This window comes from Cylas formicarius, unplaced genomic scaffold (genome assembly GCF_029955315.1).
Source record: "Cylas formicarius isolate icCylForm1 unplaced genomic scaffold, icCylForm1.1 PGA_scaffold_6__28_contigs__length_40554024, whole genome shotgun sequence".
NCBI classification, from domain to species: Eukaryota; Metazoa; Arthropoda; class Insecta; order Coleoptera; family Brentidae; genus Cylas; species Cylas formicarius.
In genome coordinates, this window is record NW_026844347.1 from 39594320 (window position 1) to 39617843 (window position 23524).

The 23524-nt window shown below is 37.9% G+C and overlaps 1 protein-coding gene across 2 annotated transcripts in view; it reads left to right on the forward strand.

Moving 5' to 3' along the window:
* The first annotated feature begins 7237 nt into the window (after positions 1-7237).
* LOC132703000 (homeotic protein empty spiracles-like) overlaps positions 7238-23524 on the forward strand; it is a 95090-nt gene continuing 78803 nt past the window's right edge. For both annotated transcript variants that reach the window (XM_060671988.1, XM_060671987.1), the window contains exon 1: positions 7238-7855. In XM_060671988.1, coding sequence (XP_060527971.1) covers positions 7333-7855 — 523 coding nt within the window. In that variant the 5' untranslated portion in view covers positions 7238-7332. The remainder of the gene's footprint in view (positions 7856-23524) is intronic.

Below are 23524 nucleotides of genomic sequence, written 5' to 3' on the forward strand. Positions count from 1 at the left end.
GACCGGCGCTTTAGCGAAAGGTGTGATGGCGGAGGCCGTGAAATACCGGGGTTGTTGTGCAGGATTTCCTGGAACTCTGTAAATAATGAGAAAAAAAAATTAGCAAGCCTACTGCAAAATAAATAAGGGCTAAAAGTTCAAATTTTTACGAAATTATATATTTTCACATGATAATTGTTTCGACAACACCGTGTCTTTATCAAATGTAATATTTACTACTATATATACCTAAAAATGGCAATAAAACCCGAATTAATATTGTGAGAATTTAAGTTCAATTAAGAAGAGGTATTTAAATCTAATTGATCGTTAAGCAACACATTTGAGTGTCTCATTTTGTTAATCTCCATGGCTTAAAATTTAATTTTCTACTTTTTGTGGCTGCATATAAAATATCAAAATTGTCGTCAAAAACGTGTTTTTCTGAACTTTTAGTTCTTATTTATTGTGTTAAATGGTTGGTCATCAAGTAAAAGCCACCTCACTTCAATTTTTGCACAATATTATGTATTAGTAACGAACAGAACGGCGTGACAGTTTAATTCACGACCTCATTTGAACACGAAAACTTAATTTTGAACGGTTCTTTATTAGTTCGCCAACAAAAAGAAACGTATAACTGGTTGCCTATAGCGCGACGAGTCCGTCCCTTTTAACCGCGTTCCATCTGTTTATAATTAATCGGGGCGGCCAATTAGCGACGTCGCGCGGAGCGCGGGGGACGAGGCTTCGCCTCCTTTGATGCGATTAACGGTGCGCGAGAGAGACAGAGAGGCGATCGTATCGCTCGCGCGGGGTCCCTTTTGTTTCGACAATCAATTACCTGTCGATGGACCCGGAGAAACGTCCTGGCATTTTAATTTAATTAAGGGACGTTATTAGTCCGGTTTCGTTCGGACGATATGACGTGCCGTTTTGTCCGATCTGATCTGTCCGGGTCGTTAAATTAATCTGCGGTCGGGCTTTTGACGCGACCGTCTCGATCTGTCCGCAAGAATCGTAAACCTAATAGGATTGCCCCATCCCATAAGACATACGTTCGCCAAAATTATCGATCGCACGTGGTCGCTTGTGACGTAAGCTAGTTTCTGGTGGCATGTCATTTCCATGATCATCTTCAGATTCACAACTAGATGAATCATCATATTCGTCATCATTTTCATCTTCAGACATATCATACGTGGAATCTAGTGATGGAGGCAGCAAGACAGCAAGGCAGAGTAAACCCTTTAAGGTTCCGTTTAACTTTATTCACCTTTTTGTCGACTGGTTTATTTATCTTTTTGTTCTTTTTTTCACTTCTTATTAATAGTTCCTCGACCAACTTTTCTTTTTCAGGCGTACCAGTCAAGATTTTCGTTGATAATTTTTTACGACCTTTCTGGGTTACCTTTCAGCAACCAGCTTTCGGGAATGGTTTTATTTCCTCATGAGTCTTAAAACATTTCAAGATTTTTCAGTCTGGTTGTGGACTTTGTAGGAGTTTTGTGTGTACCTTCTTAACAGCTTCTTTATGAATTTGTGGGTCAACACGTACACGCGGTTTTGCACCCCCTTTTCTTTTATACGTTCTTCCCATTTTATAATTAATCTAAAACAAACGAAAAAAGAAAATTGACAAATTGAATGTATGAGACACTTGATCCCTGATCAATTATACCCGGGAGTGCTCTTTTAAAAAAAAATTTTTTTTCATGTCAAGAGAAAACTTTAATTAAATAAAAAACATGTAAATGCAAACTTTAATAAACTACTTTCAATGATTTTGACACATACTCAGTGAATTTTTCATTCAGTTATTTAAAAAAAAAAACAAATGAAAAACTTACCGAAACAAATGCTGACACAGGAAAATAAAAATGGCTGCACTGCTCTGAAGTTGTCTATATAAAGATGTGAAAATGACGTTTTTGGTCCACCATAGACAACAAAGACTTATGTTGCCAATATAAATATTAGAAAAAGCGTTTCGTTTTTGATCAAGTCTCCCCAGTCTCCCCTATCTTTAGACCAAAATTATTTTGAATTTAATGGACAGATTTACATCTCTAGGGAAGCTTTGATTATGGGAAACCCACTTAGTCCTTTGTTAGCCGAGATTTTTATGGATAACTTGGAAAATATCATACAAGAACATCCTTTAAGTAAAAGTTTTCTATGGTGGTATGGATACGTGGATGATGTCTTTGCTTGCTTTGTTGGAACGGACAGACAATTGAATTCTTTTTTACATTACATTAACTCATTACATAATCGTATAAAATTCACTATCGAGATTGAACAGGATAACTCTATCAAATTTTTTGAGTTAACTATTCCGAAAGAGCAAAACAAATTAGATTTTTTAATTTACCATAAACCTTCACACACAGACACAGTCATACATAACAGCCCAAATCACCCTTATACACACAAAATGAATAGAAAATTACAACATAGAACATAATATCATTAAACAAATTGCACTGAACAACGGCTACAATCCGTCCATTATAAATAAAATTATAAACAAAAAACAAATTATAAAAAAAAAAATTCAAACCATTTGTCGAAATGCGGTTTGAAAATAGCTTTCAGAACTAACAACACAATAGGAACAACAAAAGTCGGGTGTCTACAGGTTGAAATGCAGATCTTGTCCTAAAATTTATATTGGACAAACAGGCAGATTCTTCAAGTAACGCATTAACGATCATAAAAGAGCGTTTAAGAACAATAGTCTAGATTCTAATTATGCTACACACTTAAACACAGAAAAACACATTTTTGACGACAATTTTGATATTTTGCGTACAGCCACAAAAAGTAGAAAATTAAATTTATTGGAAGCCATAGATTAACAAAATGAGATATTCGAATGTATTGCTTAACTTTCAATTAGATTTAAATACCTCTCCTCACAACATTTATTAAGGTTTGGTGGTTATTTTTCGGTATATATAGTAGCAGGCAGTAAATATTGCATTTGATAAAGACACGATCTCACTTGGCATCTTCAATGCTCGCGCTCCGAGAACCCTTCGAACACTGGGAGGTTAACCGCGGTGCGTGCGTTATTTATACCCTGCGCCGGAGGTGGCAACGGTGCTGCTTGTGCGTGGGGGGAGGTGGCTCCGCCCCCCGAATTGTCGCGTCGTTAATTTCGCCCGATTGTAGTTGCGATGTCCGCGTTGGCTGCTGCGTATCGCTCCACCGTTTGATAATCGTTCTCCACGTATTGGATAAATGCAGAGAGACGTCTCTCTTATTCAGGTGCCCGGCCTTTTCTATCTCGATGGTCTCTCGTATAATCCTGGTCCGAAAATCAGAAATATTAGTTATTTGTTTGCAAGTACCGAAATCAATTTTATGGACTGTCTGGTGTTGGTACTGAAACAAAGCAGATGTTGTTTGTTGGTTTCTTAAACGATGTTCCTCGAGCCTGGCTGAAATCATTCTATTGGTCTGTCCCACGACCTGCACGGTCCGCATGCTACGTGCAATACTAAGAAACCCAAAACAAAAAATTACTCGAATTTGCACTGGTGTTATCTTAAACCTTGAATATCTCGAAAAGTAAGTACAATTTAAATATGAGATAAATTACAAACTTGCTACATTTTTTGTCCTAGAATTGATATCTGAATGAAAATATAGGGCGTTCCATTTGAAAATCTTGAGATTTTGTTAATTGAATTCGGCAAAACGGCGCCACCTATTTGGGACACCCTGTGTAAGCTGAGGCGCGTCTGTCAAATGGATTGAGTAGTACATCATCTCCTTAGTCTCTGGTTAAATTTTCGTTGCAATACCTGTATCAGTAGCGTCGCAACACAATTTTACATGGGGCAATGAAAAATATGAAAAAAAAAAACACACAAACTCAATTTCTGTCCAAACTATGCAAAATTCGGATAGGAATTTCTTAAGAAAATGTCAAAAAATGTCGTCATCTTGCGTACAGCAACAAAAATCACACTAAAAACACTTGCTTTTTGGTAAAACGTTGATTAATAATAAATTGTTTTAAGAGGAATTGCTTTTATTTATTTAATTACCGTTTTGTTTGTTATGGCATTTTCCCAAGCAAGCCTTGGCGGTCGAGGGAACTCATAGAGGAAGAGATCCTTTAGAAGATATAAATATCCAAAAGACCGAAATGTATTTACATAGTACAGAACTATAAAAAAACACCACTAGCAAAAAATTAAAAATTTTAAGCGAACTTATTACGCTGATTTGTTCTCCAATCAAATAATGTTCCAGAAACAGCATGGAAAATCATAAAAAACAAGTTGTAACTGTAAGCAAAATAATAAATTACCAATAGTACTTCAGATATACGAATAGCTAACAAACTGCGTGTCCCTTAATACGTGGAATATTTATCTCTTGATTTTTTTATTCTACCAAATTTTAAATTTTAAGCAAATCAAGCTACCACGGGTCCTCCAAGAAGCACAAACCCAAGTAAGAAGAAAAATAACCCAGAAAAAATAAATACTTACTTGGGAGGAACAAAAAGTAGTGAAAGCTGGAAGCTTCTGAGATCACTACGCCAAAACACAAAGAGAGAGATAGTAACTCCCGTCACAACGAATAAACGGGATGAATATTTCCGTAAGCTTTTAACAGAGGACCGAGAACAGTTCCTTGAAGACGACAGCCCCAGCATAATACAGGTTTCGGCTTCACCGACCAGAATCAGCATTAATGAGGTAGAAGATATTTGCACAAACTTAAAAAATAAAAAATCACCAGGGCCAGGTAATGTTCCCGCAGAATTAATCAAACATGGAACACACAAACTGCATGAACATCTAGCAAAGCTCTTTCAAAATTGTATTAACGGCGGAGATATCCCAGAAGAATGGAAACTCAAACAAGGGTGTTATGTATCCCCCACCCTGTTCAAGATATATCTTGAACAAGCGTTAAGGATATGGAAGTAAAAATGCAGAAATATGGGCATTCCCCGTAACAATGCAAACATGTACACCCTAAGCTTCGCAGATGACCAAGTCATAATGGCGCAAGACTACGATGATGTAGAATGCATGACGCGAAAATTGATCGAAGAATACAGACGAAATAAGAACAAAACAGTTAAAGTGGTACGGTCGCGTCCAAAGAATGGAAGCACAGCGACTGCCCAAACAAATACTCACCTGGACACCTACAGCATTTTTCAATTAAGGTGAGAAGGTTTGGTTCCAGATTCTCGGATTTTAATATATCTGATATGATGTTGACTGTTTCAGGAATAGGAACTTTGGTAAAGAGGAGTTCTACGTCGAAAGTAACTAGAATATCTTGTGTATCTAATGTAATGCTTTTTAATTGTTCAACGAAATGAAAGCAAACTATCAGTTTTCCCTGTAAAGCTAGATATTTTCGCTAGAAAATATGTTGGAGAACCAATGATGCTGACAATAGGTCGAAGGGGTAATCCTGGTTTGTAAATCTTTGGAGTCCCTAGAGACGAGGAATTTTAAATTAATTATTCATAAAATTCAACCGCGCTTGTACTGGAAATAGTATATAAGAAATATTTGTCAATATAGTTCGACCAGAAATATAGTGCTTTTACAACCGACCCCGTGGTTAACTTTGCCTACTGTTAACTATTGTTTATTACTTTTTTTACTGTGTCGCGAGTGTCCAACCATTTTTCGTTTAAAGACCAAATAATCCACCCTCCGTTGCGAAATTCTTTGAGATTCCATTAGCGCTTGATGTTTATTCATTGCTTGGAACCGAAAACCCATTTTCTTCAAAAAAGTACGCAACGACTCTTTGTCAAAAAGATCGTTTTTTTATTTGGTGAGGTAGTTCGTCTTCTAAATTGCCATTAAAAAGTTCAAAGAGTTCTTTTAATGATATTCAGTTGTGTTCATGACCACCGTAGCGTTTCCTTTATCTGCCCTTAATATTACGATGTCGGGATTAGATTTTATTTTTTTATAAGCAACCTAGCAATCTTAACCGCGACTCAGGCGTTTACCTGTCACCAATCCGTCATGCAAGACAATGTTTATGCCCCCATTTAGCTCCGCCCCCCTCAAACAATATAAAAGAAGGTAGGTACAGAGTAAAATGCGAGCCAGCTTCCGTCAAGCTCTGAAGAAGCCAACAGAACGATCGGCGAAACGTCAGCCAGTTCGACTCAGCAAAAACCGACGCAGGAACTGTATAGTTATTTCGCGATTTATGCTCGAGATCCTTTAAGGTGAACCAAAAAGTTTATCACTTGATGACCAGAAACGGTCAATGTGGTTTACTACCAGTTAAACTCTACAAGAAACTTCCCACGGAAGTTAAAAAAATACGAAAAAGTATTGCCTTTAAAAGTGGACTTAAAAATAATTTAGCAAATAATGCTTTTTATGCTATAGATTATTAGATGAATAACTAAATTTAATTTTAACACATTTTATACGTCATTGTCATATACTTTGTTAAAAGTCTTTGACTTGTAACCATCTACTAATTGTAGTTCCATCTAACACCTAAAAAAACACTTTATATGGTAAAGAAAACGCTATTCTTCTATATTACCGCGATCTAATCGTAATAATTTCTTTAAATAACAACTCTCCCTCTCAAACGAACCAACATACGCTGCAAAAATGGATTCGAACCCTTCAAAGCACAAACGATTTCCTATCCGACCTGTTACAACGGTCCGAATCACGTGATTTGCATTGCCTAATTTCATCGTGTTGGCGTTGGAGACATTAAAGCGCCACGGTACTTTTTACCGATCCGACGTGGTTCGGTTGTGACGTCGTTTCGATAACGCCCCGTATACGAAACTCGTCTTCCCGCGACCGTAACGATTCCAAAACAAACGCATTACGTCGCCATTAAAGAGAACGCGGGCGATAATTAAATTAAAATCCCCGCGCCGCGTATTAGCCGTAAACGGGTCCGCGCGCAAAAACTCCCCCTCCCCGTCCGCCCGCGCCGATTTCAATTACGGCGCCGGACACGCCCGAGCGCGATGGGCGTTTCCGCGCCTTTCGGTGAGAAACAGAGAGCGAGAGAGAGAGCGGGCGAATGCCGGCGGCGTTTTTTTTCCTACGCGCGCGGGGCGGAGCCAGCGCGTAGCAGTTCCATTGCGTGTCCGCGCGCGGACCAATCGGCGCGCTCGACGGCCGCGTGACGCGCCGCCTCGTCATTACCCCCATCCCACGCGCTACCCGCCGACCCGTTCCCACTTATTTACTAAAGAGATTCGATGGTGTGCGGACGTGCGTACGTGGTCGCGCGCTATTGTGGTAGTTTTTTTCTTTCGCTCGCAATTACGTCGCGATGAGTGCACGTCTGCGTTGACTCGGGGTGAACTTAACCATGATGCCGCTCGCACCACCGACCCCAGTGCTCGCGGTACCGTCGAAACCAAAGATCGGTTTCTCGATCGATTCGATCGTCGGGGCGGAAACGAGTCCGCCGCGTTCTTCGTCGCCGGTTCCGTATTCGGAGACGGCGGCGCCGTCGCCGTCGAGCGACGCGGATAACAGACTAGTGACTTCGCCGAGGTGTTCGCCGAAACCGCCGATCATGGTGCCCGGTATCCCTGCTCACCTGGTGAGGCCGCCCGCGTACGACCATAACCTCGTGGTTGCGAAAAATGGCGGCGCGGGGTTTCTGCCGGCGGAGATGCTGCACGGCGGTGGCGGGCAGCACCCGTTCGCGCTGGCGGCGCACTTCCAGGGGGCGGCGCTCGCCGCCGCCTTGGGATCCGGACAGCACGGGTTCCCCGGTCAGCCGCCCCCGTCGCTGTCTGCCCACACGCCCCCCCGGGATAGTTACCCGCTGTACCCGTGGCTGCTGTCGCGTCACGGAAGGATATTCCCGCACAGGTTTCCCGGAGGTGAGTGCGTATTCCGTCAGATAAGCGTGTCCATGGTGCGGATATCGGAAACCATAAAACCACACTCCGTTGTTATTTATTTTTCGTTCTTACAAAATAATACAACTATAACTAGTCATATTTCGTTGCATAATTTAACGCATCTTTCGAAGACGTCTTTGGTTAGGTTAGAAATAAGCTAAAATTGACCCGAGTTTTGACGGACTTTGAGTATTTTGCTAATAAGCAGCACGAACACAAAACTTTTAACTCTTTGTTTAAGGTTAAAAATACTGTTTTTCTCAGTTCTCGCCACTCAAGCTCATACAATTTTAAAGTGTTTGTTAAAGCCTAAAAACACTGTTTTGTCCACGTTTTTTTTTACAGAAATACAATTAACACAAACACTCACTAGTTTAAATTATTTTAATTGTTCGAAGAACACAAAATGCAACCAACGTTTGTTGCATTGACAGAATACACGAAAACCGTTAGAGGACTTCGCTTACGTCACAAGCGACCACGTGCGATCAATAATTTTGGCGGACGTATTGGGATTGGTCAATCCTATTAGGTTTACGATTCTTGGTCGTAATCAATTTCTTGATGTACTAAACAGCAGAGCTAAAGTGTTTAGTCTGTCTTAGCCCAATCAAATACGGTCTGACGCTTCTCAAAATGGACTTTGTTCCCCGGGGTTCCTTCCAAATCGTAATAAATAAATAATAAATGAGCCCTCTTCTATTGTGGTGATAACGAAAACCATAAAACCACGCTCTGTTCTAAACAGCGTGCCACACAATACCCTTGTTATTCATTTTTCTTCCTTACAAAATAACAAATAAATGTTTACTTAATCCTTTTAAAACATTAATATAATTTAATGCGTCCACGGAACATTGAGAATGTCAGTTTTCAATGCAACCGAAAAGTCAGTTAGACCCGAAGCAAAATAAAAACAAGACACGAAATTTTGAAAGAAAAAGAAAACGTTGCAATATTTGTTTTCGTCGGTTTTGCAAATTTTATGGAAATATAATGACAGAACTCTCTCCCACTTTTCGGAAAAAACGTTTTGATTGTATTCTTGATGCGTCGTGTTTACTTAATCCCTTTTTAATTACGACGCAACGCATTTTCCACATAACCTCAACATCTGCAATTCGAAACCGGAAAAATATTTGTAAATTGTGTATAATCAGGTGTTGGTCGATGACGTCATTTTTGATTATTTTAAAATCGAAGAAATTGTGTTTTCTTTTGTGACAGTCGATGCCGGTTTTGGTTACCTGTCTTCTTGAATATATTCGTCAAAATCGCCCGAAAATATAATCGGCAATTACAGCCAATAGTTTTCAATGTCTTGGCTTTTTTTCAATTGAAAACGGCGTCGTATATAAAATCTCTCGACGCTGTTTTGTAGAGCTCAAAAAGTGACAATGAGAAACTGACCTTTATTTTTTTTAGATGTCTTTAAATAAGAAAAAAATAAAAATTGTTTTAATTTTGGGTAAGAACATTGCACAGAGTGTTTTGAGAAAAACCGATTTTCTTGGCCTTTTTTCATTTATGGAATGAAATACGGACGAGTTTGTGCCATTATGCGAGAACATTATCAGGGAAATATGGACTAATATCTGGTCTTCGGTATGGGCGTTTATCATTTTGTTTCAATTTTTCAATTCGTCAAGACGATGTGAAAACTAGTATAAATAAAATATACTATCAATTCACCACATGCATGGCTGTTGTGCAGTCCCGCCCTTTTGTTTTTGCTTTTGTTCTGACTTTTTTTTTTTTTTTTACAGTTTTTAATGTCAAGCGTTTGACGTCCTTCATTTTCTATGTGCATTTTTCTCCTTTGTCGCATGCTCTCAAAGAATTGTCAAATGGCTATACAAACACTACTGTAACGATCATTAACAACATATATAAAGACTAACAGTAATCATTTCTGTTCAACTTTTTGTCTAATCTTGATACAACTATTTACGTGACAACAATGAGTACAATAAAAATATAGCAATAAAATTCCTTGATATCGGGGATTTTTTTTTTTTTAGGAAACCTTCCTTACTATATACAGGGACCTTATAACCAAAATATTATTCTATTACTCATTTGTTCAGAATGTCGATAGGAATTAGCAAGGAATAAATTATTAATTAATATAAATATTTCACGTAGGTTTTCTTTTCTATTCCATTACACTCCGTCGGTTTGTGCGTTTAATTATTATTATGTCCGGGGTTATAGCGTCCTGCGCCTTCCGGTTTAGGTCTTCCCCGTTTTCTGTTTTCTCGAGGCCTCCGACTCATCATTTTCTTAGATATACCTCGGTCATCCGTACTTTGGACGTGGCCAAACCGTTAGTCTTTCGTTGGTGATCCTATCGCGTCTAGATATTCCAGCTGATCTGGAATGAATAAAAACTGAAAGTGGACTAGAACTAGGAACATAGAAAACTAGAATAAAAGGCAGGTTTACTGTAGTTTGACTAATAGGCGCTTATCATTTACAGCTCCGGCGACAAGTACTGATGATATACTATCGGCTACAGATAAAAATAAAAATAACAATCATAGTGATAATTTGGTTAAGGCTTTCGCGGCCCGTTGATGAGCTATTATCTTGATTCGGGTTTAAAGGCCGTCGTCGGTTGGAATTACTCCCTAACGTTTCGCTAGCACGAGTGGCGAGCTTCTTCAGAGGTCCTTCCATCTCCGATGTTGGACGTAGACTGATGATTTCTCCTGCGCAGGTTGTATTTATGCCGATTGGTGGTGGGCGGGGCTTGTTCCGCTTCGGTTGGTCTCGGGATATCGATCGGTACTGCTCGGGCGTTCCTAAGGATCGGGTTCCAGGTTTGGTTGAGTCTAAGGGTCTCCTCCTTTCTGTTGAAATTGTGTGGGTGTTTTTGTATCTCAATGGCTTCCCTGACTAGTCTGTTGTGACAGCCGTTGACCGATGCTAGTAACTTACAGCTCTCAAAGTGTATCCTGTGTTCCCCGCTGCCCAGTGCGTGTTCAGCTACTGCAGACTTCTCTGTCTGTCCTAGCCTGCAGCTTGCTTTATGCCCCTTAAGTCTCGTTCCCATTGATCTCTTGGTAGTTCCGATGTAGACCTTTCCGCATGAACACGGAATGCGGTAGACTCCTGCAGCTGAAAGTGAGTCCCTCGTGTCCTTCGCTGACCTGATGGTCTGCTGGATTTTCTTTGTAGGCTTAAAGATTGTTTTGATGTCGGGTCTTTTCAATACTCTGCCAATCCTGTCGGTGACACTCGGAATATACGGGGAGGTGGAGGGTCGTTGTTCGGTATCCCGTGATCTTGATGATCTTGAGTTCATTGATCTCTCGATCTCCCTCTTGCTGTAGCCATTTGCCTCGAAGGCAGTTTTCAGGTGTTCAAGTTCCATCTGAAGGTTCTCCGGTTCGCAAATCCTTCGGGCTCGTTCTGTCAGGGTTCTAATAACCCCATACTTTTGGCTTGGGTGATGGTTGGATAGAGCATGCAGGTATCTGTCCGTATGGGTTGGTTTTCTGTACACTGTGTGGCCCAGCTTGTTACCTCGCTTCCTCACTAGTACGTCTAAGAATGCAAGTTGTTGGTCATTTTCAGTCTCCATAGTAAACTGGATGCTGGGATGCTGACTGTTGAGATGCTGCAGAAAGTTGTTGGTACGTGGATGACACCTTTTCTTTTCTGCAGCATCTCACATTGCTCCGGAAATAACGTTGTGTAACTGGTTGAGATTTTAACGTTTGTGTTTTTGAGGATATTGACTTCCTAAACGATGTTCTCTTGTTTTGTCTTCGACTTCCCGGAGCTCTGGATACGTTTGGTATTTATAGGAAAAATATTTGTTTTTTAATGTGGGCGACACTGTGGTTTGATGTTTATTTACAGCTTGTCCGACAATCGTACTAATCATTTTATTTTCCTCCATATGCAGTAAAATGTTCAAATATTTATTGTCCCTTTGATTGATTATGCTTTATTTTTTGAAAATATTGACTGGTCTGCAAAATTTTTTTTTCTCTCATTCTTGTTTTCATGCATGAATTCATCTTATTTTATGCTCGAAGCACGGAATCTGATATACAAATAAGTACCAGACGTAGGTTTTTAATTTAATATTTGTTTCATCAAAAAACAATATTATTAAAGTATAAATTACTATAAGGAAATAAAAAAATGTGGCGGCTTGAGTTTTACAGTAAAAAATCCTAAATTATATTAACAAAACTAATAAATATCGTCAGTTATTTCATTATGGAGTGATAGAATTCAAATTATTTAGTAGTTTTCTTCCTCTTCATAGATTTCAATTTGCATTATATCCTGATGAAACCTTTCACCATGCTCATCTGATACAGCTGACATATTGCACCCTAAAGCTCTATAAGCAGAGAGTAGCTCCCGAATGATTTGTCGATGGTTGTCACTTTTTGCGTTCCCAAGAAAATTAAGACACACCTCCACGAACGTTACCCAAGCTCTTTTTTCTGCTTTGCTCAACTTCGAATCAGAAACCTGAACCTGAATCAGAACCTGAAAACTGAATCGAGGAAATTTTGTTTTTAAGTATTGAAAATCTGCACCATCTTCACTCATAGCTTTCACAAAGTTTTTTATGAGTTCCAACTTCATGTGAAAGTCCAGGAACATTACTTTGTAATGTTTGTCTCTTGCGCGGCTATCCCACTCACAAAGAAAACAGCAAAATTTTGCTTATCCTCCTTGTAGTCCAGTCAGTATAGCGACAACTTTTAAATCAGCACAAATATTCCATAGGTATTGAGAATATTTAATTTTCTCAAGTAATACCTCAAGGTTTGCGTAATTGCACAGATGGGTATTTATTACCATTATGAAGTAGAACGGTTTTCAGGCTTATTTTTGAAGCATCACTAGAATCTTCTGGAAAACTTAGTTCTTGAAGAAGCCCTACAGCTTCATTACAATATACCAAATCATCTTCCTTGGAAAAGTAAGTTGTAAAACTTAAATATGAAACTCTGGTACTTTTAGCCAATAGATTCCACTGTTTGAACCTTGATCCGAGTAACTGTGCCTTAGATTTTGAAAGTTCCAAGTTTCTAACAAGATCATTTAAGTCGCCTTGTTCAAGTAAATGAGGTTCTGTAGATGGACATGAAGATCCAGATAAAGTGTATGAAGATGAAGATGTACCACCAGAAAGAAAACTCGATTGAGATTGTAGACCTGAAATATTTTTATTTTCAGCCCTCTCATTAACTGGTGGAACTGGAGATGGAGCGTCTTTATCACGAGGAATTGGTCTCTTTGCAAGATAGGACGTTCGGATAAACAATCTTATCTCTATTATTATGGCGCACTGCACGGTTTCAGAAAAAACTTAGTTTCTCGAAAACCGTGGACTATTTTGGAAAACGTGGAAGATTCAGGGCTATAACCACTATTTGCGGAATTTTTTCGATTATGTACAGGGTGTGTCGATTGAGGGCAAAAAAATCTAAAAGACCCTGAAAATTGCCGTTTTTCTGTGTAAATTATGCCCCGTCGAAAATTGAGTCTTCTCCGCGGGGGGTGGCGGGGCAGATCCCCTCCCCGAGGGGTCGTTTTGCAACGGACAATTAATGGGGTAGCCGATATTTCACCAGAGGGGCGGCGCCCCCGATACGCCACTTAGAGGGGTAGTCTCGAATCACGGGTAATTGCGGATGACGACGGGTTTCCTCGCTCTCCGTCTCCTTCTCTCAGTCTCTCGCTTATTCGCGGTTATTCGCGCATAATGCTTATAAGGTTTCTCTCACAGTGGACGCGCGAATTTGTGAGTTGTCATGGTAACTGCGATGTAAAGGTGCGAACTACTAGATGCCAGATGTTATTTCTAATTATTAAGAAAAAAAAATGTAGGGTTAGTACAGTGGTGGGGAAACTTTTTGGAGACGGGCCATTTGTAATAACTAGACGGTCGTAGCGGGCCAAAGAATAACGCTTAATCGCTAAAAAATTTATGTTTTATAGAAATAGACATATATTATTATATACACTTATTGTTTTAATAGTAAAAAAGCAAAAGGTAAGAAAATGCATTTAGTGTAGTTCTTGATGCGAAGTATTATCGATTTATTTTCTGGTGCCATTACTGGTTGATGGTGCATGAGAGAAATGAAATTGAGACTGTTTTATCAAAATTTCGTCGTAGTCCGGTTCGATTTGCGAAGCAGAAATTCTCAAATACCGATGAAAATCTGTAATTCTGTTTATTAAAGAAGTTTTCCTAAGCTTCGTTGTTGAAAAGATTTGTTCGCATATATAAGATGAGCCGAACATTGTCATTATCTTCATTACATGAGTAATTAGATTTGGGAAATTATTTGAATTTAATGAAAAGTTGGTTTCAGGAGAGTACTACAGTGCAGTTCTATTGACTAAGTTGGAATTTTGCATCAACCTCTTGAATGGGGTCGTTTTATTTTTCTAAAATCCTGAAATCTCCTTTCAAATTCTGAACAAAACAAAACACTATCAATTTTCTGACATATAAGGAACACGCTGTATATTCCCTTATTTAACGCAGTCTATATTTTAGAAAAAAAAGAAAAAAAATCCATTGAAGTTAAATCGGGGCTGTTGGCCGGCCAATCCACAGTTCCTCCGTTCCCCATCCAACCGAAGGAGTTAAGGAAGTTAAATTAAGATTTTTTTTTAACTTGCACAACATTGAGAATAGGGGGGGCACCGTCTCGCCGATATATTTAGTGGTAAATCTTCTATATATTGTTCTATTTGGTGCTTTAAGAGTTGCAAATAATGATCTTAGTAAAAGATACTGAAATGGGAAACTACAGACGAAGAAACAACAATGAACTGAATATTTTCCTCCCCTTTAATTCTGCATTTTCCGATGTCATCCTTGCAGACTTGTTTGCCTTATAAGTGACCGGCCAATCACGGACTAGCTTTCTTTGTTCTCTCACACTCATATTGGCAGCCTCTAACACTGTTATACGTTCTTTAGAAAGTTTTCCACCCACCACTTTTCGCTTCGAAATCTGGCATTATTTTGCAAAAAATACCAGAAATTTTCGATGGAATATGTGGATTTCAACAAAATACTTGTTTTCTGAAACCATGCAGTACGTGGTATTAGTAAATGGTGATTTTCATTTGGATTTTTTCGAAGTTAAATCGGGGCTGTTGGCCGGCCAATCCACAGTTCCTCCGTTCCCCATCCAACCGGAGAAGCTAAGGAAGTTAAATTAAGATTTTTTTTTAACTTGCACAACATTGAGAATAGGGGGGGGGGGGCACCGTCTCGCCGATATATTTAGTGGTAAATCTTCTATATATTGTTCTATTTGGTGCTTTAAGAGTTGCAAATAATGATCTTAGTAAAAGATACTGAAATGGGAAACTACAGACGAAGAAACAACAATGAACTGAGAGACATATATCAGGAAGCGGACATTGTCTAGGAGACTAAATCCAGACGACTTGGACACATAGAACGTAGTCCAGAAAATAGAATTACAAAGCTAGTCTGGAGTGACAATCCAGCTGGGAGAAGACCTCTAGGCAGACCTCGTTTAAGATGGCGAGATAATGTAATATCAGATCTCAGGACAATGGGATACACGTACGAACCCCAAATGACAGAAGACCGTCAGGAATGGAGGCGAATTGTAAACGCAGCCAAGACCCACCTAGGGTTGTAGTGCTACTGATGATGAAATAATGATCTCCAGTTAACTTTTGATCTATAGATATCGGATCCAAAATATGCCCATCTATGACACCCCACCATACATTAATTGATCTGTACCCCTGGGTTTTTATTTCGTGTACTTGTCTAGGATTATTTAAAGACCAAGATCGCTGTTGTCTATTACAATCCTTTCTTGTAGAGAACAAACTTTCAACAGTCCACGAAATGTTTTTCAAAAATTTATCATTCTCATTATGTCTGCAGTCGAAACTCTATGTAGCGAAATTGTAGGGACTGCTTTTTTTTTAGTTACAAAATGAAATTTCCCAAGTGGATGAATGATAACCTTGAATCTTTAGTTCTAGAAAAGAAAAAAGCTCACAAATCTTTGAAATGCACACATTCTTCGTGTTTTTTCTCAACTGAGGGAGCAGTGTAGAAATTTATCTGTTTCTTCGCATAGAGACTACATAGGAATGCTCGAAAATCAGTTAACTGATAAAAAGTCCTTTGGGCGATACGCGAACTCAAAGTAGAAAAACCTCGAGTATCCATCGCTTGATGATGAATTTACCAGCGACACTCAGAGAGTGGTTCAACCAACATTTTTTTAGTCTAGGATATTTAAAATTAAATGTTGCGGATGTTTTCAATAGAATAAGTATTTTAAGGCAAACCTTAGGACAGGGACCCGACGGCATACCTGTGATACTGGTGCAAGATCGTAAATTCGTTCTATCCGAAATTTTATGTAAAATTTTCACTAATCTGCGGCGTTTTTCCTTCATATTGGAAAGAAATCTTGTGTTACACCCATTTTCAAAGATGGTGACGGGGCTAACATAAAAAACTATCACCCACTTTCTAAAATCTGCTTGTTTTCGAAAATATTTGAGGGTACAGTTGCCGATTATGTCACCCCTCATCTTAAAAACAGACAGCATGGTTTTGTCAAGGGAAGGTCAACTGTTTCGATCCTGCTGAGCAATGAGCGTTCGCTGTTGGGGGGCCTTTGAGAATGGGTATCAAGTAGATGCTATATATACTGACTTCTCTAAGACCATGGCATTCTGTTGGTAGAGAAGCTCTCAGGGATTGGAATCTTTGGAGACCTTCTAAATTGGTTTCGCAGTAATATCACTAACCGAAACCAATCAGTTAAACTTAAAAATTACATTTCGTTAGGGACTGTTGTGACGTCTGGTGTCCCACAATTTCTAAAATCTGCTTGTTTTCGAAAATATTTGAGGGTACAGTTGCCGATTATGTCACCCCTCATCTTAAAAACAGACAGCATGGTTTTGTCAAGGGAAGGTCAACTGTTTCGATCCTCCTGAGCAATGAGCGTTCGCTGTTGGGGGCCTTTGAGAATGGGTATCAAGTAGATGCTATATATACTGACTTCTCTAAGACCATGGCATTCTGTTGGTAGAGAAGCTCTCAGGGATTGGAATCTTTGGAGACCTTCTAAATTGGTTTCGCAGTAATATCACTAACCGAAACCAATCAGTTAAACTTAAAAATTACATTTCGTTAGGGACTGTTGTGACGTCTGGTGTCCCACAATTTCTAAAATCTGCTTGTTTTCGAAAATATTTGAGGGTACAGTTGCCGATTATGTCACCCCTCATCTTAAAAACAGACAGCATGGTTTTGTCAAGGGAAGGTCAACTGTTTCGATCCTGCTGAGCAATGAGCGTTCGCTGTTGGGGGGCCTTTGAGAATGGGTATCAAGTAGATGCTATATATACTGACTTCTCTAAGACCCTGGCATTCTGGTAGAGAAGCTCTCAGGGATTGGAATCTTTGGAGACCTTCTTAATTGGTTTCGCAGTAATATCACTAACCGAAACCAATCAGTTAAACTTAAAAATTACATTTCGTTAGGGACTGTTGTGACGTCTGGTGTCCCACAAGGGGGACACCTTTCCACGTTCCTTTTTAATGACCTATAGCATCACCTCTTGACTGTCATCGATTACAGGAGGATCTTGATAGGTTTTCTTTGTGGTGCAGACAGAACAATTTAACTCTTAATACAAACAAGTGCAGAATTGCGAGCTTTGGCAGATCCAAAAATCCAGTAACATTCACCTATAATTTGAGCTCTGGATCGCTCGAGAGACAGAACCTAGTTAAAGATCTTGGAGTTTGGCTTGGAGCTCACATTTACATATCACATTGATTTTATGACTAACAGAGCTATTCGATTACTTGAGTTTGAAGGGTTTTGAGAACATCTTTACGTATAGGGAGCTGTACTGTGCACTTGTGCGTTCAATTTTAGAGTTTGCTAGCTGTGTCTGGCATCCATACCGTGCAATTCACAAGGAAAAAATAGAGCGTGTCATTTGAGGAAATAAACTACGAGGAGATTATGAAGCTTTTGAATCTGACGTCTTTGGCGAGTAGGAGCAAATTTTTTGACATTGTACAACATCCTTAATAACTTGATGGACGCACCAGATCTTCTGGCATCTGTTGGTTTTCATCTTTCTCCCATTAATGCAAGAAATAAGGCTCTTTTTAACATTGATTTTCACAGGACCACTGTGGCGTTAACTCGCCTATGAATCGAATGTGCAAGCTGACAAATATTTTACTCACGAATAACGAGCATATTGATTTATTTTCTGACTCTCTCAGTAGTTTTATTTGCAAAGCAAAGAAGACTGTTTTTAATCAACCGGCCGCCTTGTAAACTTGGTAGTTTGCCAACTGTACTATGTTACTATTTTTGTTAGGTAAAACTATATTGAATGATAATGTAAATGCTAAATGCGTAAATAAAAACTTTAATTTTTTAATTTTTATTTTTTTTAATTTACATATTTTAACATCCACTTAGGAACATTTTATATAAATATTTAAGAACTACGTTTAATGTTGCAAATAAAAATTTCTTTAGCAGCTTAACTGAATATACGGCTTGTTGAATGGTTGGTGGTGGTCCCAGATCAACTCCTTCACCTTCTTCTTCCTCTTGGTGCTCTTCCTCACCCTTTCTTGCTTGTTGTAATATGGCTTCCTCCGTCAAGTCTGCTGTTGTAGGCAAATCCTGATCTATCACCATAAAAACTTGCAACTCCTCACTTGTAAACGTAACTGTTGTTTGAAACTGCTTTATCTACTCGCTTAGTGGCTGATCATCTTCCAAGTTTCCATTTTTCAGTTTTTTTGAATTTTATTATTGTGCGTTTGTCACGTTCAGTTTACCTATGACCGAATACCCGAATACGATAATAACATCTAGTCCATTTGGTTCCCAGAACGATTTAAATAAATCTAAATTTCATTATATTTTTAAAATTATTTCTGTCAATTGACGCAAAAAAAAAATTGACAACAATATATACCCAATATACCCACGATTCGTCACCAGTTATGACCGAAACTAACCAAAAATCGGCAGTCGGCGGGCGATCTCAAAAATTGTCACCAATCGCCGAGACGATATATTTCGGGACAAGGTATACCACGCGTTTTTTTTCTAGATTACGCGATACCGTTTGAATAACACTTCGTAATTTTAATTACGGTTTAACAAAGTCTTCGTCGTAAATTGGACCCCAATTGTGCCTTTCTCGAGGAAAAACACGCTCCTCCTAGTCGCTTAAATGTTAAGCAGATTAAAGCGTCAAGAAAGGAACACAAAGGAATAATATATATACGGCCGACTCGCGAGATTGTTCCTCCGAAATAATAATTTTCTAAAAAATATATACCTGGCTCTTAAAATTCTGAAAAGTGGGCAGATACCTGCCCATTATTTATCCTAATAGGTGCTTATAACAGACAACCGGATACTTTTTATTTGTGCATCATTGAAAGGCCCTTTATTACGTTTTGTTTTTCGTTTGGCTCTGGGCGTACGGTTGTGGCGGTGGGCGGGGGGGAGGGGGCGTGTTGATGTCCCCCCCGTTTGCCGTAAATCATCGCCGATCCGAGATAATTAATGTTCATTACTTATTTGGTCGATTATTGGTAGGCATGTACTGTTTCGTTTTGTATTATAGATTTTTTGAAAGGGCCTCGAATCACAAAGAATAAATTGAAACATTAAACGGTAGGCGTCGCTCATAACTGCATTGGCACCGTACGTTAATTATTATTGTCTATATTTATGGAACTTAAAATGAATTTACCGCTTTTATTAATTATTAATATTATTTTCTGAACTAATTTTATTAATTAATATTAAATATTTATTGAAAGTTTCTTACGAAAGTTTCTCGGACTCTCCTGTAGATTTGAAATATTATAATTTTGTCGATATAGGGTGTCCAAAAGTGTCCCGCCCCGACATCAACTTTGTTATTATAAACGAACGCCCTATATATTTCGACATTTTCGGAATTCTTGATTAAAATAAAGGTCACTTTCTTAAGCAATTCCGATTCAAATTTTGCATAGTTTTGGCAGAAATTGAGGTTGTTATGTTGACAATTATGAACTTTTCAAATAGAAATATGCATTTCTTGCATGTAATCAATTCTTCTACCAAGGAAAAATCCGAGAAATCTATAAGCAACCTAACAATCTTAACCGCAACTCAGGTGTTTATAAAAAGACGAAAAACTGCCTGTCTGGCTCATATATTTCGAAATTTCATGTAAAGTTTGTTCATAGATATAAGAAAGTGACTAACTGATCCGAATTAAGGAAAGGAAAAGGAAAAATATGGCTGAACAAGTCCGTACTTTGCTTAGAATTTAATTATTTGGGGTTTTGTTAGGAAAGATACTAAACAATATTTATTTATGTAAGTATTTTTGTTTAAATCTAAAATAAAATTACAAATTATTTTTATTACCTACTTAAATTACTTAAAATTATTCAACACCTTTCGCATTTACCAAATTGTAGTAAGATACTTAACTAAGGGCCATACCGTTAACGTATGAACTTGGAAGAATTTGCGAGAACAGGTACTTCTCCAAGACATTGAAGCTAAGTTTGTTAAAGGTAAAGTCTGTTCATAGATATAAGACAGTGACTAACTGATACGAATTAAGGAAACTGCCGGGCAAGCTGTAAGAATGAAATCTGACCGAACAAGTCCGTACTTTGCTTAGAATTTAATTATTTGGGATTTAGTTAGGAAAGATGCTAAACAATATTTATTTATTTATGTATGTATTTATGTTTAAATCTAAAATAAAATTACAAATTATTTTTATTACCTACTTAAATTACTTAAAATTATTCTAATTATTATTTGTTCTATATTATTTGCAATATGGATATACGATCGTTCTGCTTTTTCTATATGTTTAACAGAATTTGCCCAACTTTGTGGAGGGACGTTAAAAACTTCGGTTTCTATAAGTTTGAGGACATTGGAGTTAACACGGGAAAAAACATTGTTACGACGAATGGCAGATTTTAGTTGGTGTCAAACATGTTCAATGGGATGAAATATACAGTGGTGAGGTGGAAGAAGCCTTAAAACTGTATGCCCTAGATTTTTTGCGTAATTATCACATACGTATTCCTTTTGTGGGTTCAAGCTTCGTAGAACCTCAATTAATTGCTTTTTGGTATAATCTTCGTGAAAATCGAATTATTCGCAGATGATACAATGTTATATACAGGTGGTAGTGACATAGATCAGATGAAACAGTGATATGAGAGGAATATATCGATGGTTATGTAAACACACACCGAATATTAACACGTCAAAGTCTAAATTTTGTATTTTTGGGAAAAAACAAAAATTGTTAGACTCAGAACTAACGCTTCGACCGCATGCTGATTATGTAATGAGAAAATTTTCTCAAAAAGTAGGATTTATATGGAGAATATTCCATGGTCTTTCCATGTACACCAAATACATTTTATATAACAGCATTGCGGCACCTCATCTCAAATTTTGCTCCACACTCTCCCATAACTTACCGAACTATAAGATAATTGAGTTTCAAGTAATTCAAAATAGAGCATTAAGATGAAAGTGTAAGAGATGCACTTCTGTAAACCTAATGTCAAATGTTGTTAATGTCAGGACGGTTAAACAAGGAATTATTTATGATGCAAATATTTTTATGTTAAGTTAAGAAGTAAACTATTACCTGATTACATCTGTGATAAAATAAATACTTTAACAGAGTGCATAGTTACTATATGAGAAACCGCAATGATTTTATTTTAGTAGATAGGTATTGTTCTAACCCAATGACAAATTATATTCTGTATAAGGGTCTCTCCCAACATAATAAACTGCCAGATAAAGTCTGTTTATAGATATAAGAAAGTGATTAACTGATACGAATTAAGGAAAGACCCGGGCAAGCTGTAAGAATGAAATATGATCGAACAGGTCAGTACTTTGGGTAGAATTTGATTATTTGGGGTTTTGTTAGGAAAGATACTAAACAATATTTATGTTTAAATTTAAAATAAAATTACAAATTATTTTTATTACCTACTTAAATTACTTAAAATTATTCACATAATATATCAGTATCACTATCGCTATGATCGCTTATTCTAATTATTATTTGTTCTATATTATTTGCAATATGGATATACGATTGTTCTGCTTTTTCTATATGTTTAACAGAATTTGCCGAACTTTGTGGAGGGACGTTAAAAACTTCGGTTTCTATATGTTTGAGGACATTGGAGTTAACATGGGGAAAAACATTGTTACGACGAATGGCAGATTTCAGTTGGTGTCAAACATGTTCAATGGGATGAAATATACAGTGGTGAGGTGGAAGAAGCCTTAAAACTGTATGCCTTAGATTTTTTGCGTAATTATCACATACGTATTCCTTTTGTGGGTTCAAGCTTTGTAGAAGCTCATTTAATTGCTTTTTGGTATAATCTTCGTGAAAATAAATGTCGTTATTATACATGTAGTTTTGGATTGTTGCTTTTGTGTCAACTTTCAAATAAATCAGCGGTGGTGTCTTCATGGTAATCCAGAGAAGAATCTTTAATATTTTTCGCAGACAGAGAAAGTCCATTTGGAATCCAACCATCTTTAGAGCCAGCACGCAAAATAGTTATTCTTTTATCTTTTTTTGATGGCGCGTTTGTTTTACACTTATCAGTTGAGTCAACCCAACCCTTTTCCGGGGTATCATAAGTGTCGAACCAGGTTTTAACCAAGTAAACAATTGGCCTTTGCTGTTCTCTGTAAATCCTAATCTTTTCTAGATATTCCATTAAAACTTGCCTTTTGTCAATTTTTTTAAATCTACAACCGATATGCGGAATACATTTTCATAAGGTAGTTCTGCCACATTTAACAACAGTTTCATCTTTTTCAAGGCTCCTAATTAAGATATCTAATGCTTGCTGGCACCACGTTCAATGAGAGTCAAATAAACATTGTTTATAACTTCCTTTGTCTCAATCGAATAGTGTTTTCTACATTTGGGCATCAGCATCTCCTGAGATACACTAGACTCGCACATATTTTGCATAATTCAATATTAAACACAGGTAGGTATAAAATTATTTTCTATTACGGACCACAATTTTACCTGAATTTGAATTCCGAAACTTTACGTAATAATCTTGTTGCCATTGTATTGTGATTGGACGCTTTCTTGTATCTATGAACAGACTATACCAGTAAAATTGTACAGTGTGAAGCGGCAAAAATTACCCACTTGAAAAATCGCAGGCGCCATAAAATACGAAGTTGTTCCGTTATTTTTCGGAAACGTTTAACGGCCTGTTTAGTAAACTGCCGGCCATCTTACGAGCTCGCGTTTTAGTGTTCTGCATCGCAGATCAGCTTTTCGTTCGCTGACATCGCGTCCCCTGTAATTGAATGTTACCCATTCGCTCGGTATATCTTATTCGTGGACGTCTTTTATTAGCCTGTTTAACAAGCGCGGTTAATAAATCCACCGCTAATATAACTACGTATATTTATATACGGTACGATAAACCGTTTCTTACGCGGCAAATTGAAAATTAATTTAATTTTAATTACCGCAAATTAACGAACGGCGCGATCGGTCGGCTTCTAAACG